Source organism: Hyalella azteca, unplaced genomic scaffold (genome assembly GCF_000764305.2).
Source record: "Hyalella azteca isolate HAZT.00-mixed unplaced genomic scaffold, Hazt_2.0.2 contig13874, whole genome shotgun sequence".
In the NCBI taxonomy this organism is placed as follows: Eukaryota; Metazoa; Arthropoda; class Malacostraca; order Amphipoda; family Hyalellidae; genus Hyalella; species Hyalella azteca.
The window spans coordinates 29,183-42,814 of NW_025943780.1; the positions used below are offsets into that span (position 1 = coordinate 29,183).

At 37.1% G+C, this 13,632-nt stretch overlaps 1 protein-coding gene across 1 annotated transcript; it reads right to left on the reverse strand.

Annotated features, from left to right (window-relative positions):
- Positions 1-8,172: 8,172 nt before the first annotated feature.
- LOC108682187 (keratin, type I cytoskeletal 9-like) lies at positions 8,173-10,732 on the reverse strand. Its single transcript, XM_018171314.1, has 2 exons — positions 10,610-10,732; positions 8,173-8,409 (listed from the first exon to the last, which is right to left on the reverse strand). The coding sequence occupies exons 1-2, from the start codon at positions 10,730-10,732 to the stop codon at positions 8,173-8,175; spliced, it is 360 nt and encodes a 119-aa protein (XP_018026803.1).
- Positions 10,733-13,632: the final 2,900 nt, after the last annotated feature.

Consider the following 13,632-nt stretch of genomic DNA (forward strand, 5'->3'; position numbering starts at 1 on the left):
TTTTTTAATATTTAAATATAAAGGAACTTGACTGAACTTGACCTATAACCATTTCTAAATCTAACTGTCGATTTGTGTTCTATCTCTAACGTCCGATTTTCTGAATCAGCAACGAAAAGCTGATTCTACACATTCGGTAAACTGGCTGCCGATTCCATAGAATCGGCAATTTCGCGATTTCGGCACGACACGTACTACCGAGCTGCAGTCACCGTTACTACGCGCGGAATGCTTGTTGAATAGCGATAATGGAACGGCCTTTAGAAAAAGTATGCCTCAATAGCAAACGCACGCTGCTTCCTTGTCCAATGCATAGTGGCAACTGACTAAGCGTGACACAAAAGTTCATAATTTTGCCTCTCTTATGAAATACCTTTCGCTCTTTTCCTACTACATTTGGCTATTTGGCGCGATATATAAAACAGAAAGTTTTTGTGAATCACTCCGTACAAACGACGCGCTATGTGCTAAACATATATGCACGTATCCATTTTTAGCGCATTTTCTCATTTGTGGAAAAAAACGCTATTGTGCTCGTCATGTCTGCCAGTCTGTCCGTATGTCTGCCTGTCTGTCCGTCCGTGGCCACGTTTTCGTCGACGAGAAAATGCGCTCTCTCTGTCACTCACTGCAGTGAGTACTGAGTTATGTTCTTTCGAGGATTATGAGACAAAAGCGCGTAAAATTGGATACTATATAAGCTTTAGAAACTTAATGATAACCAGCAAGCGAATATAATTTGCTGAGGTTGACAATAGGGATCTCTTGAACTTGACTTAGATTCACGCCTCGCAACTTTGAGGTGGCATTTCTCATATCACTTCTCCACACTCGGCCAGCAGCTTCTGAGTTTCGTAGGGCGTTTCCAAAAAGTATTGTTAGTAGTAATTCCATTATGGTATATCAAAAGAAAGAACAATTCATCCACAATCAGTAATTTATCATCTAGCCCATCAGGAGCCTTTGTCCTATAATTGATCAGATAATGAAGTTCCACTAAGAAAAAAATCAAGGCAGAAAAAAAATATCTCGAGTCGTTTTAAAACAGATGGTCTCTTCAAATTAATTTTATGAAATTGACAACTATAATAACGAAATTAAGCCAGTGAATAATAAAATTTTAATGAACATTTTTCTAAAATAGTAGAGAACATTGAAACAGGAGTTGGTAAAATTTGATGCTATATTTGGATGGTTTGTTTTAATTGGTCATTATTTTATCTGTTTGAGAGAAAGGTGCTGAAAAAGGCACTAAGAGAGTTCCTAGGAAGAGGTCACGGCAGAGAGGTTATAGGCTGCAGCGGGTGTGGTCAGCGCAATGTTTCAAACTCGTGCAATTTCACGTGATAAATGAATCTATTATAACAAACGTACGTCACAGACCCAAAGTTCCTCTATCGAGTGACATCGTCTATAGGCTTCTGCCCAGAAGTCGCTACACACGTCTTAAAATTATTCTGGGTCTTCTTGGCTACCCGATCGAGATCAGCTCTGATCGGAATCTTTTTGCCGGGTTTACAGTTACCCAGTAGACTAGAGTTGGTCGAGCCGATCGAGTCACACCGAAGCTGTCAAGAAGCTACCTCCAAACCCACAGTCGAGGCGGACATAGTGCGGCTGCTTTGCGTGCTCCCGAGTCCTAGGCAAAGCCGGGCCTGCATCTTAAATTTGTTAGGGAAGTGATGCTCAATCTGATAATATTTCCTTAGGATTTAATTCAAGCTGAGGTCTTTGGGCCATCCTGACTACAGCAGCACGCTCTAGCCTACCCCCTCAAATCAGATGTGGCTGGGCAAAGAACATTTGGCAAAGGAGAATCCGATAGGCAATGTTTAACATAATATTCGTTCTTTAAATAAGAAATTCTATCAAATTTACTACTCGATATAATAAGTTTCTGTAGTGAACAATTGATAATAACATAGGTATGAGAGATAGGAAGTTGAAGTATCGTGTGAGAGCCGATCTGATCGAACTTAAACGTAGGAGTAAATGATCGCCCTCTGCCGGTAATGGCATCAACATTCGCAGTTACGTATCCCAATTTCGATCCCCATTGAATTGCCTCCAGGAAAACTAAAACATTGATTGCGACAATAAATGAAACCAAGACCGGAGATCACCAGTCGAAGCCAATTTCTTCTGAGTAATTTTAATGATGGTGTTAGGAGTTATGGTTATATTAGAACTTAATTTCGATCCGACTTTGTGAGAATAAGGCCTGTGGTGAGCTCCCTTATCTAGAATACTTCATCAAGTAGATATCAAGTAGATAATACCTCATCAAGTAGATATAACCGCTGTTACATGAACAACACCTTCCCCGGTAGACATGAACACCACCCCCCGGTCGTACCGGGCAAACCGAGTTGGAGTTTAGTTAAGCTTAAAGTAGAGCAAAATATCGAGAGCAGATTGGTGTTCAAGGTGTCGTCCAAGATGAAAGTTATATTAAGTTTAGTTGCGTGCAGGGACACGTGCTGCATGGAATCTCAAGTTGATATTAGTCCTGCTGGGCGAATTATAAGCTAAGCGACGCAATGCTTAACTTGCATCACGAAATTCTGTAATTATATACTGAATTTTCATTCGATCAAGAGAGTTTATTAATGCTTTGAGCGGAGTTTTAATGCAGCAAATTATTCTGATAGAATCTGAAGGTTGTATTTGCGAGTGGAAATGCATCTTTCATCGCCGTCTCGAGTTCAGAAATTTCTGGAAGCGGCAATATTTCAATAATTAGAGCTTTGCTTTAAGATTATTCTCAAATTTTATTTATTCGTCGTCGGTGGGAAGAATTTACCTCGCAATTTAGATAAAAACTTGAGCTGCGTATTACACATTTTTTTAATTTCCATTTCAATAATCCAAAAGTTTAAACTAACTAAAACATTTATTCCCAGTAAACATAAGAATATCGACTGCCTATTGTCATGCATCTTTGTCAGTCAACTGTGCAAAAAAATCCGCACTTGTCATTTTTCTGCAAAAACTTTATGCTCCTTATATAGATGGCTACCCTTTGAAGGCATCTTTTTTACCCATAACCTTTTAAATGTTAACGTCGAATAGCGCGAGCATCGACGCTGCCACTCCCACTCGTGTCCTTCACACGAAACAGAAGGTCAGGCAATTTTCAAAGTCATTCTTGTTGTTGAGTTGTAAAAAAAAAACAGCGCTGAGCGTGACGCGGAGCGACTGCGTGGCTTCAGTGGCTGCGAGTAGAATGTCTGCGGTCACCGCCGAGGCGACGCGATTGCTCAACCATCAGAGCGCCAAATGTCAGAGCGACAAACTTGCAGAAACTTATTTTAGAGATGAACGAATGGGCTACGGAAAATTCAAGATGAGAAACTTTAGGGATATGAATGAAAGGAGAAAAAGAGTGGACGCATAGTGAGAAATGAGATGAAAATTGAAGATGAGAAACTTCAGAGATATGAATGAAAGGAGAAAAAGAGTGGACGCATAGTGAGAAATGAGATGAAGATTCAACATGGTTAGTCACAATCTTGAGGGTTTCGAATATTATTGTGATTTTGATCATTTAAATTATGTTGGCCAAGGAGACGGAAGTTTAAGTGCAGGATTAAAAAGAAAGATGACCATTAATTAGAAAAATATAGGAAAGAAGAGATATCATTATAATGAAAACAGTGTTGACATGACTGCGCATGATACAGTGTTGACATGACTGCTCATGATACAGTGTTGACATGACTGCACATGATACAGTGTTGACATGACTGCACACGATACAGTGTTGACATGACTGCACATGATACAGTGTTGACATGACTGTACATTATACAGTGTTGACATGACTGCAAGTGATACTGTGTTGACATGACTGCACATGATACTGTGTTGACATGACTGCTCATGATACAGTGTTGACATGACTGTACATGATACAGTGTTGACATGACTGCAAGAGTTGAGTCACTTGATTCCATTAAAGTTTAATTCTTATTCTAAAAGCTGCTCATTGCGTAATCTAAGAGTAGAACTCAAAATAAATTCCGTATACGTCCGATGTCTTGACATGTAAAAAATTAGAACTAAAAACTTTCTAACTTATGTGACTTGCTAGACAATTTTCAGAGTTCATGACGTACGGTTGCTATTATAAAATGATTTATCATGTACAGCAATGTAGTGAAATAAATTCTGTAACAATTTCCAACAATATACGTATAATGCAAGAGTGATTCGGCAAATGTTCTTTCAACTTTTGAGAACTTTCTGTTTTTACTTTCATTCACTTGCTGGTTTGCTGAAACGATTCCTTCAATTTCAAGTGTCTTTTTAATATTTGGGAGAGTAATATTTGGGAGAGATGAAAATTATATTAATATTTTCATAATATTAATATTTGGGAGAGATGAAAATTATCTTATAATGTTGAACAAACTGAATCACGTGTCTTTCATCCAATCATCCTGAATCATTTCCAATAATTTATTCTACGAAAGTGAACTCTGGATGCTCAAATATTTTTAAAATTGACCATAATCACGTGGATGTGAGTGCACGACACCTAAAGGGAGCAGATTGCCGCAACTCTTCATCACCAGAATACGAAATATTAAGGGGCCGCGCGCCCCATACAAAACTCTGGAGCCAGGTCATATGAAGGACTGTAATCAGGCCTACGAGCATTGTTTTAGTTTCTATTGTTGGGCCTTCCAGTGATATAATTATAGGATTAACATTTCTTAAGTGTACGAAATTACATAGCATATTACGCGCGCAAAGTGCCATAGGATACAATAAAATGTTCTATACTCTAAGATTATATAGTACAAATTCCCGTTCTGAAAATTAGCAATAGAAGTAAGATATGAAGTCGTACGAAGCTGTACGCTTGACAGAAGTTCCCGCACGGACGTCAGTTCCATTTACGATATTCCAGTATTTAAATGTATTAAAAATGTTTACACACAAGTTCACAAGAGCTGCCTGGCTATTTCAAAAGGTTTAAAATTGAAAAGAGGAGCAATGACCAATGCTTTAAAACATCTATCTCATACTAAGGTCGTTGGGATCGCGCATTTTCATTGAAGAAACTGAGATATGTCCTCAAATTCAAACGAAATGCTTAAACTTCACGCATGTTTTCAACAAATTTCTGTACGGTTTAATGATAATTATTCATTTCAAGTTTGGTTGTCATTAGGTGCAAAGAAAGCTAATTGAGATTATCATTCATTAATCGTGGTAACTCTTAGAAAAGCCTTTTTATTTTTCGGTTAAGTTTCCTGACTCTAATTGCAAATTGAGAAATCATACTTTTTTCGAAAACGATCATTATTCTCCCTAATTTACATCCATAATACTAGCAGGAACATAGAACAAACTGATGCTGAATTATTCCACGTGAGGTATTATACAAGGGACTATTTATACGAGCTCCCAGGAAATACTCTTATTTGTTCGAGATCCTGCCCTCGTGTGTGCAATATTTTGTCTTATTTTTTTGTCTCTCAGCTCTTGGACATGGCATAATGAGACGCATTTCATGACAAGCTCAGTTTGCACGTAGTAATCTTTATAAACGATTATTGTATAACTACATGCGCTTCGGCAAATAATTATAGTAATGTCTGTCTTCAATGGATTTCTTATAGCAAACGACTTTCGTGATTGAAATCATTTTTCACTTGGAATAATTATATACTTTTCCTCTGCCTTTTGCTGAACTAAGAGAATATATTCTTACTAAATTCTGATTGTTATTATATTCATGCAGCTTATTTCCGTCATCCATAATGAATAATATACAAGAGCTCGTGCTATTCATATATTGTCTATTTATGTGTGACTCAGTAGTAACTTTATTTTTTCTCAATAAATTTCACATACATCCTTCCATTTTCTATGCATCTCCCTAGTGGGGTTAAGTTGCACAAGTGAACTTTTCCTTCAGCCAAGATCCAATGGGCTTTGCACTTCCGTACCTCCAAGGCTGCCCCAAGAAAACATGCGTACTGATCCAAACAACGAATAGCAAATGTTTTTCTCCTCGTCTATTTACGTTCCCTAGCTGGGGCCATACTTTCAAAACTCGCTAAGTGAACGTAAGTACTTACTTTCTGTTTTCTTGTCTATGATTGGTGGATTTTGCACGAAAGGCCGTCAATGATTGGCTGATGAACTTACGATCTCTTAATTTTTTTGAAAGTATAGGCCCTGGTGCCTGCGAACGACGTCTGTGCACTATATACGCATATCACGTAAATGGACCAATGGACGCATTAAAGCTTTTGCATGGAATGCTTACGTCAACTCAAGAAATCTGCATGCTTTTCCAGTGGCATAAATTTAGCTACGAAAACTTTTCTTTTTCTACGAAAACTTTTTAACCAAGAAATCAGTTTATCAATACCAATTTATTTAATGTGATCTTAATTTATCACTTTAAATCAACACAAGAAAGCCCTAAAATTTCAAATAATGATTTGAAATTCGACACGGGGTATCACATGACTTATATCACAGTATTCCAGTTGCTTATAGACTTATAAAATATAAGTCAAGTCAATATCGTGTAGGTCGTGGTCCTGAAGTATTACTCTGCCAGCATCCCAAACACTTCATTGCTGTTATAAATTATTCCGTTAGTTAATAATCAAGTTCGGTGAGAAATTACCTTGTCGAATACCTCAAGATTTCATTATTCAAACTCTCATTTACATTTACGTTTAAATTAGATGAAAAAACTAAAAACGACGATTGGGACGAGAGTCTGAATTTTGTCAATATAATTTCAGTTTTTCAAATCTTTTTCCATATTTCATATATATATTACAAGTCTTTTTTCCATATTTTTTTCAAGACAAACTTGATTTTTTATGCATAAATCATACAGTAATGCTCAAAAATTTCTTTCTAATGAGCCATATTTAGAGTTTTGTCACGTAATTCCCCGCACATTAATCGGAATATTTTCTAATGATTATATCGAGAACAATTCCAGAATTTAAAAGTGAAGAAAATAGCCAAAAAGTTCACCATTTCTTATAAGAGAAAACGTTTCGGAGTCCAGCTCCATCGTCAGTTCAAAACCTAGAACATAGGTACAAACAATAAGTAGCCTAAAATTCACATTCATTATTTTCTTTACTTTTAAATTCCTGGTAAATTTGCGACTTAAGCAGCCAAGTGATTTTAATACTTATATCCGAGAACAATTCCAGAATTTGTCTTCACACTAGTGTTCAGTGTCCATTTAATTTGTCTTTAAAAGCCTATTTGATGTAACCGCGTCCTGGCGCGAAGTTTGCACTGAACAGGATGTAAGAAATTTGACGATATTGTGTTGACGATAAAATACTTCAGTTACACTATTAGAAAAACGGTGAAAAACGGTCCCACTGGCGTTCTAGTGGCCGATCGCCCCGTACGTGAATATAAACTGTTTCTCCGCTTTCATCAGATATTTTACGGATTTCTAGTGTTAAATTAGAATGAAAATGGCGACATGGTGTTTCTTTGCACGTGCCGACCGGACACTGAAAGGCTGGTTATACCGTTAACGGTAATTTTTCTAACAGTTATATTATAGTCAGTATCACACGGTCCACAATGTAAAGGAGAGCTTTATATGCTGTGACCCGACGTGGCACCCCTCTAATATTGACGGGGACTTTAATTTTTGGGTGCGAAATGCGGGACTCGTTTTAGGAAAGTTATTGCAAGTAACCATCTCGATCGTAACTTGAATTTGAGTTGTGAGTGGTGGATAAAAAAAATTATTAGAGTTTTCAAAATGTATTCTAATCATTTGTTAACAGTCACAACTTGCTTTGTTTCGTCAAACCAAACGATTTTATGGCCACTGCGACGCATCGAGTCAATTTTCAACGCGGTCAATTGTGTGAAAGTAGATATGAACAATTGTCCATCCAAAAAATGTCATGGCTTCGTTGATGTTCACCCTCCCTTGAGACAAAAGAGTAAAACCCCCCATATAATGAAAATAAAATACACAACACATGAGAATTTAGTATAATTTTCAACGCAGCAAACGATGGACAATTTGAAGAAAATGGAAGCTACACGAGAGAAATTAAAAAGATTCATTCGATGGCGACAGAAAAAACCGAATTAATGACTTCCTGTTACTATGGCGAGAGAAAATAAAATTTAAGGAAAAATTTAAAAGAAAATTTAGCGCCCGACGACAGCGGTCCCGCCAACCGACACGAAGCCAGTGCCGCCGTGAACGTGCCCGCCACCCGCCGCCGCCGTCGCTCCAGCGAAACCACCGCCTTGCCCGCCACCTTGCAACGAGCCTGAGGAGTGACCGCCGTCTACTGAGCCTACGCTAAATCCGCCCCCTGATCCACCACCTGATCCACCGCCAATACCGCCACCTGATCCACCGCCAATGTCTCTTATACACATCTAGATGTGTATAAGAGGTCACGGCAGAGAGGTTATAGGCTGCAGCGGGTGTGGTCCGTGGTCCCTTCTATTTCAGGCTGCGCGTCCCGCAGACTTATTTGAGCTGGCAACCAAATGGATAGGAAATAAAATGGTTCAACGATACGACAAAACTACGAGCTACAAGCGATTTCTTATTCGGACTCTTCGGTACAGATTATGATTTCTACATAATGGTTGAAAAAACTATAGGACCACAAATGGAAATTTACTTTCGAATTAATGGGACGATTCAACACAGTTCAATGGTAATAAATAACACTAATGTGAAAGAAAAAAATCTTTAAATGAGAGAAGCGCGATTAATAATTCTGAACTCTAACTTCGTTGAACAAAGTCTCAATAGTGGAAATAAATTTCTTATTGTCGTTCTATCAAAATCACTATGCGTGAACTTTAATTAAGCTGCTGATAAACGTACTTATTGTGTTTAAAAGGGTGATGAACAATAATTTAAATGAAGTTGTATTTTATAGCTTCGAGTATATAGGTAGGGAGGATGGTTGAATACAATGTTAAATAGCACATAATCAGAAAAAGAAATTAGAACTCTCGTTAGAGCGATCAACTAAGCGCCATGAACTGTAAAAAAAGTGAATAAACGTTTTCAGTTCCAAAACTTTTTCGAATCAATGTAAAATTCAAAGAAAATTAACTAACCATAGATTTCTGTCCCGGAAAAAATTTTACTGCCAAAGATTTCACAGTGACGAGCGTTGCTTTCAATTTCTAATGTTGTACTATGACTTGAAATTTTTTCAATGCACCTCTCATTTCGAATGCCGAGGTTAAACATGCCTCATTCTTCACTCCGTTTGAAAAGCACGAGACGTATACTTCTGATGGATTTTCGCGAAGGGTGTCAAAAAGTTTTATCATGCAGAATAAAAAAAAAATAAATAAAAATTTGCTGATACGTATCATTGTTTGATAGAAAACAGAACATTTCACAAGCCATTGAAAATTCCTCCTTGAATATATTAGGACATATTACAATTTTACGTTGGAATCCACGATCCGTTGAAGTGGGGGCATTCGCGTTTGTGGTAATAACGAAATGCGTCTTCAGAGTTCATTCTCACCGTCGCGCAATGTTTCAAACTCGTGCAATTTCACGTGATAAATACTCTCATTTACATTTACGTTTAAATTAGATGAAAAAACTAACAAATCTCCTCTTCAACGACGATTGGGACGAGAGTCTGAATTTTGTCAATATAACTTCAGATTATCAAGTCTTTTCTTCATATCTCATGTAAGACAAACTTAATTTTTTATTAAGAAATCATACAGCAATGCACAAATTTCTTTCTAATAAGCCACATTTAACGTTTTTTTTAACGTAATTCCCTGTACATTAATAGGAATATTTTTTTAAACGATAATATTGAGAACTATTCCAGGAGTTGTCTTCACATTAGTGTCCAGTGTCTGCATGGTGCCCGTTTAATTTAAGTTAAAAAGCCTTTTTGATGTCACCGCGTTCCTGCACAATGTTTAAAATGAACAGGATGCAATAAACTTTGACACAAAACACTGTTGACGATATAATGCTTCAGTTATTATAGTCAGTATCACACGCTCCACAAAGTAAAGGAGAGCTATAGATGTTGTGACACCTCGCGGCACCCCTCTAATGTGACGGGGGGACTTTTGAGCGCGAAATGCGGGACTCGTTTTAAGAAAGTTATTCCAAGCAACCGTATCGATCTTAAACTGAATTTGAGTGTGAGATGTGGATAAAAAAAATCATTAGAGTTCTCGAAATCTATTAATGAAATAAACATTTGTTAACAGTCACAACTTTTGCTTCGTTTCGTCAAACCAAATGATTTTATGGCCACTGCGACGTATCCAGTCAATTTTCAACGATGTCAATTGTGTGAAAGTAGATATGAACAATTGCCTACCAAAAAATGTCGTAGCTTCGTTGATGTTCACCCTACTTTGAGACACAAGAGGAAAACCCACCATATAATGGAAAAAAAACACAACGCAGGCGAATTTAGTATAATTTTCAACGCAGCTACGATGGATAGTTTGAAGAAAATGGAAGTTACACGAGAGAAATTAAAAAAATTCATTCGATGGCGAGAGAAAATAAAATTTAAGGAAAAATTTAAAAGAAAATTTAGCGCCCGACGACAGCGGTCCCGCCAACCGACACGAAGCCAGTGCCGCCGTGAACGTGCCCGCCACCCGCCGCCGCCGTCGCTCCAGCGAAACCACCGCCTTGCCCGCCACCTTGCAACGAGCCTGAGGAGTGACCGCCTGCTACNTTCATCCGTAACATTACAAAATCCGCTACAACAAAACACAATGTTTCATCCGTAACATTACAAAATTTGCTACAACAAAACACATTGTTTCATCCGTAACATTACAAAATTTGCTACATCAAAACACATTGTTCCATCCGTAACATTACAAAATTTGCTACAACAAAACACATTGTTTCATCCGTAACATTTACAAAATTTGCTGCAACAAAACACAATGATTCATCCGTAGTATTTCCACAATACGCTAAAAGGAAACACACTGGTTAGTCAAAAGAAGTAATCAAAAGAAAGCACTTGACGACCTTCGCCTATCCTTAGAATGTGTACAGAAAACATTACAACAGACAACATGTATTCGTCAGGTTACAATCTACCGCTTGTGTAGAGATTAAAAAACATGATTTAGGAAGCAAGATACAATTAACGCTGCTAAATCAACCTTTTTATTCGTATATCTATGGCTGCTCCCGGAAAACACATTTGATGATTGAATATTATATGCGCTGAACGCATTTCATCTTTGTAAAGCAATTGTAGGCAACAGCTCTGTTGGACAATGCAATACAATGGTAGCAATGCAAAAGATACAGAAGCTGTAATTGTCGAAGCATTTTTCATGGTACAGATTACTGAATACAAAAAGGATTATAATTTAGCACAAAACAGACTACCACTTTTAGAAATAAGCATATAACTGTAACTCCTTGGCTATAATATATCAATGTAAGTAGAAGAAGAAATGAAGTGTTTAGAAATGGGTATATAACCGTAACTATATATATCAATATATCAATATAAGTACTCACATCACGTTACAGTTTATATCGATTCCAATGAAAATCCACCAACGACTGAGTTTATGGTTCCACGAGTTGCTATCTACGCACCCCTGAATCCAGTCAAGGCTTATATAGTCTTCCAATTGTTTACCTAATGCAGTTGCCTAATGGCTCCTGGTTGAACAAACTCGTTATGCATGCAGTGATGCAAAAATAATTTTTTTGTGCAGTCATAGAGACTACAGGACACACATATGCGACAATTAATAGATACAAGGTATAGTTTTACGAGATAAGTAAATCTATACTCTGTACAAATGCTGAAGTGAATATAATAATTTAAACATCAAACAGAAGTATTCAACGGAGGCATGCAAAACACGATGCAGAATGCAGCGGCCCGAACAAACACTTCTCGATGGTCAGACACCAAGCTAACATTCGTGAAGTTAATTCGGCACCACCCAAGTAAATAAGTTTGTCTTTTCATTCAGAGTGTTATTCCTACCAGGGTAGGCAATGATCCATGTAGGAAGGTCTAGTGCTCGCTTCTATATTCCTTGAGAAAATACCCGCAGGTTTTTTACTAGTCGAAAATGATTTTAGGTTCCCCACCTAAAATTTTCGTCAATTTTCTAGAGATGACAATTTATTCCAGCACAAGTTATCAGTGTAGGGCTGTTGCATTTGAATGCCAAAGTTTCAATCATTCGGCAAAAATTATAAACAGAAATAGTTTCTGATTTTTAAAATTTACTCTCCAAAATTTCTAATAAAAAACATTAGTTATAAAATTTCAACCAAACATATCTATAACAAAAACTCGTGTGCCCATGGTCGGGCGCCCTTCAAAGCGTCATGGCTATTTTGTAAAGTTGCTTCCTTATAAGACAAGCCAAACGGTTCTTTACAATAGCAAGTAATACGTTTTACAAAGTACATGTAACCTTTAATACAATGATGTTTATAATGCAAGGAAACCCACATCCCTATAAATTACATGGACTGTCAAAAATCAGAATAGACTCAAGGTAAGCTCTAGTTTTATCGCAGAAGTTTTTTCACAAAATTGTATGATACAATTTTCGATATAATCAGTAGTTTACAGACATACTTATTATCAAAATTCATATTTTTACCTGTTATCAAAATATTCGTGGACTTCACACATGAACGTTGCTCATACCGTCACTGCGTATGGTAAACTCTTTCTCGGCAGAGTGCCGAGAAAGTTAGAAATATCTTTACAAATTTGCCTTTCTTGAGAGAAATGTCCTTTAAATTTCAGATTCTTCATGATTTCAATGGTTTCGACTATTTAGGTTGTTTTTATTGAGTTATTTTCAATCTTTATCACTTCTGATTCGTTAATGCGAATGTTCTAAGTAGTAAGGGCAATTGATATCTAAGGCTATTCCGTGTCCAAAATTTCTACAATTTGGAAAAAATCAATTAAAAATTCAAATAATTCAATGCCTTTGTAATGATCAGCATTCAATATCCAATACGAAACCAAATATCGGCCCCGGTGGCGACAATCTCAGTAGGTCGCATTGCAAATGGTGACATATCTTTGCTGGACAGATATCTTTATTGAGCAGATGCTAATATAGTGAACAGATGCTAATATAGTGAACAGATGCTAATATAGNAATATATTGAGCAGATGCTGATATATTGAGCAGATGCTAATATATTGAGCAGATGCTAATATATTGAGCAGATGCTAATATATTGAGCAGATGCTAAAATTGAACAGATGCTAACATTGAGCAAATGCTAACATTGATTGAGCAGATGCTAACATTGAGCAGATGCTAACATATTGAGCATATGTAACATTGAGCAGATGCTAACATTGAAGAGATGCAAACATTGCATGAGCAAATGCTAACATTGAGCAAATGATAACATTGAGCAGATGCTCAATACCGATACCGATGATATGCTTGGAAATTCCGGGTTTATGTCTGAGATAAAGCAAGCTCGAAAACAAAATGTAAAATTGATTGTAATATATATTTTCGAAGGATTTATGCAGACGACTGCGTGGGCGGATTTATACAGACGACTGCGTGGGCGGATTTATACAGACGACTGGGTGGGCAGATTTATACAGACGG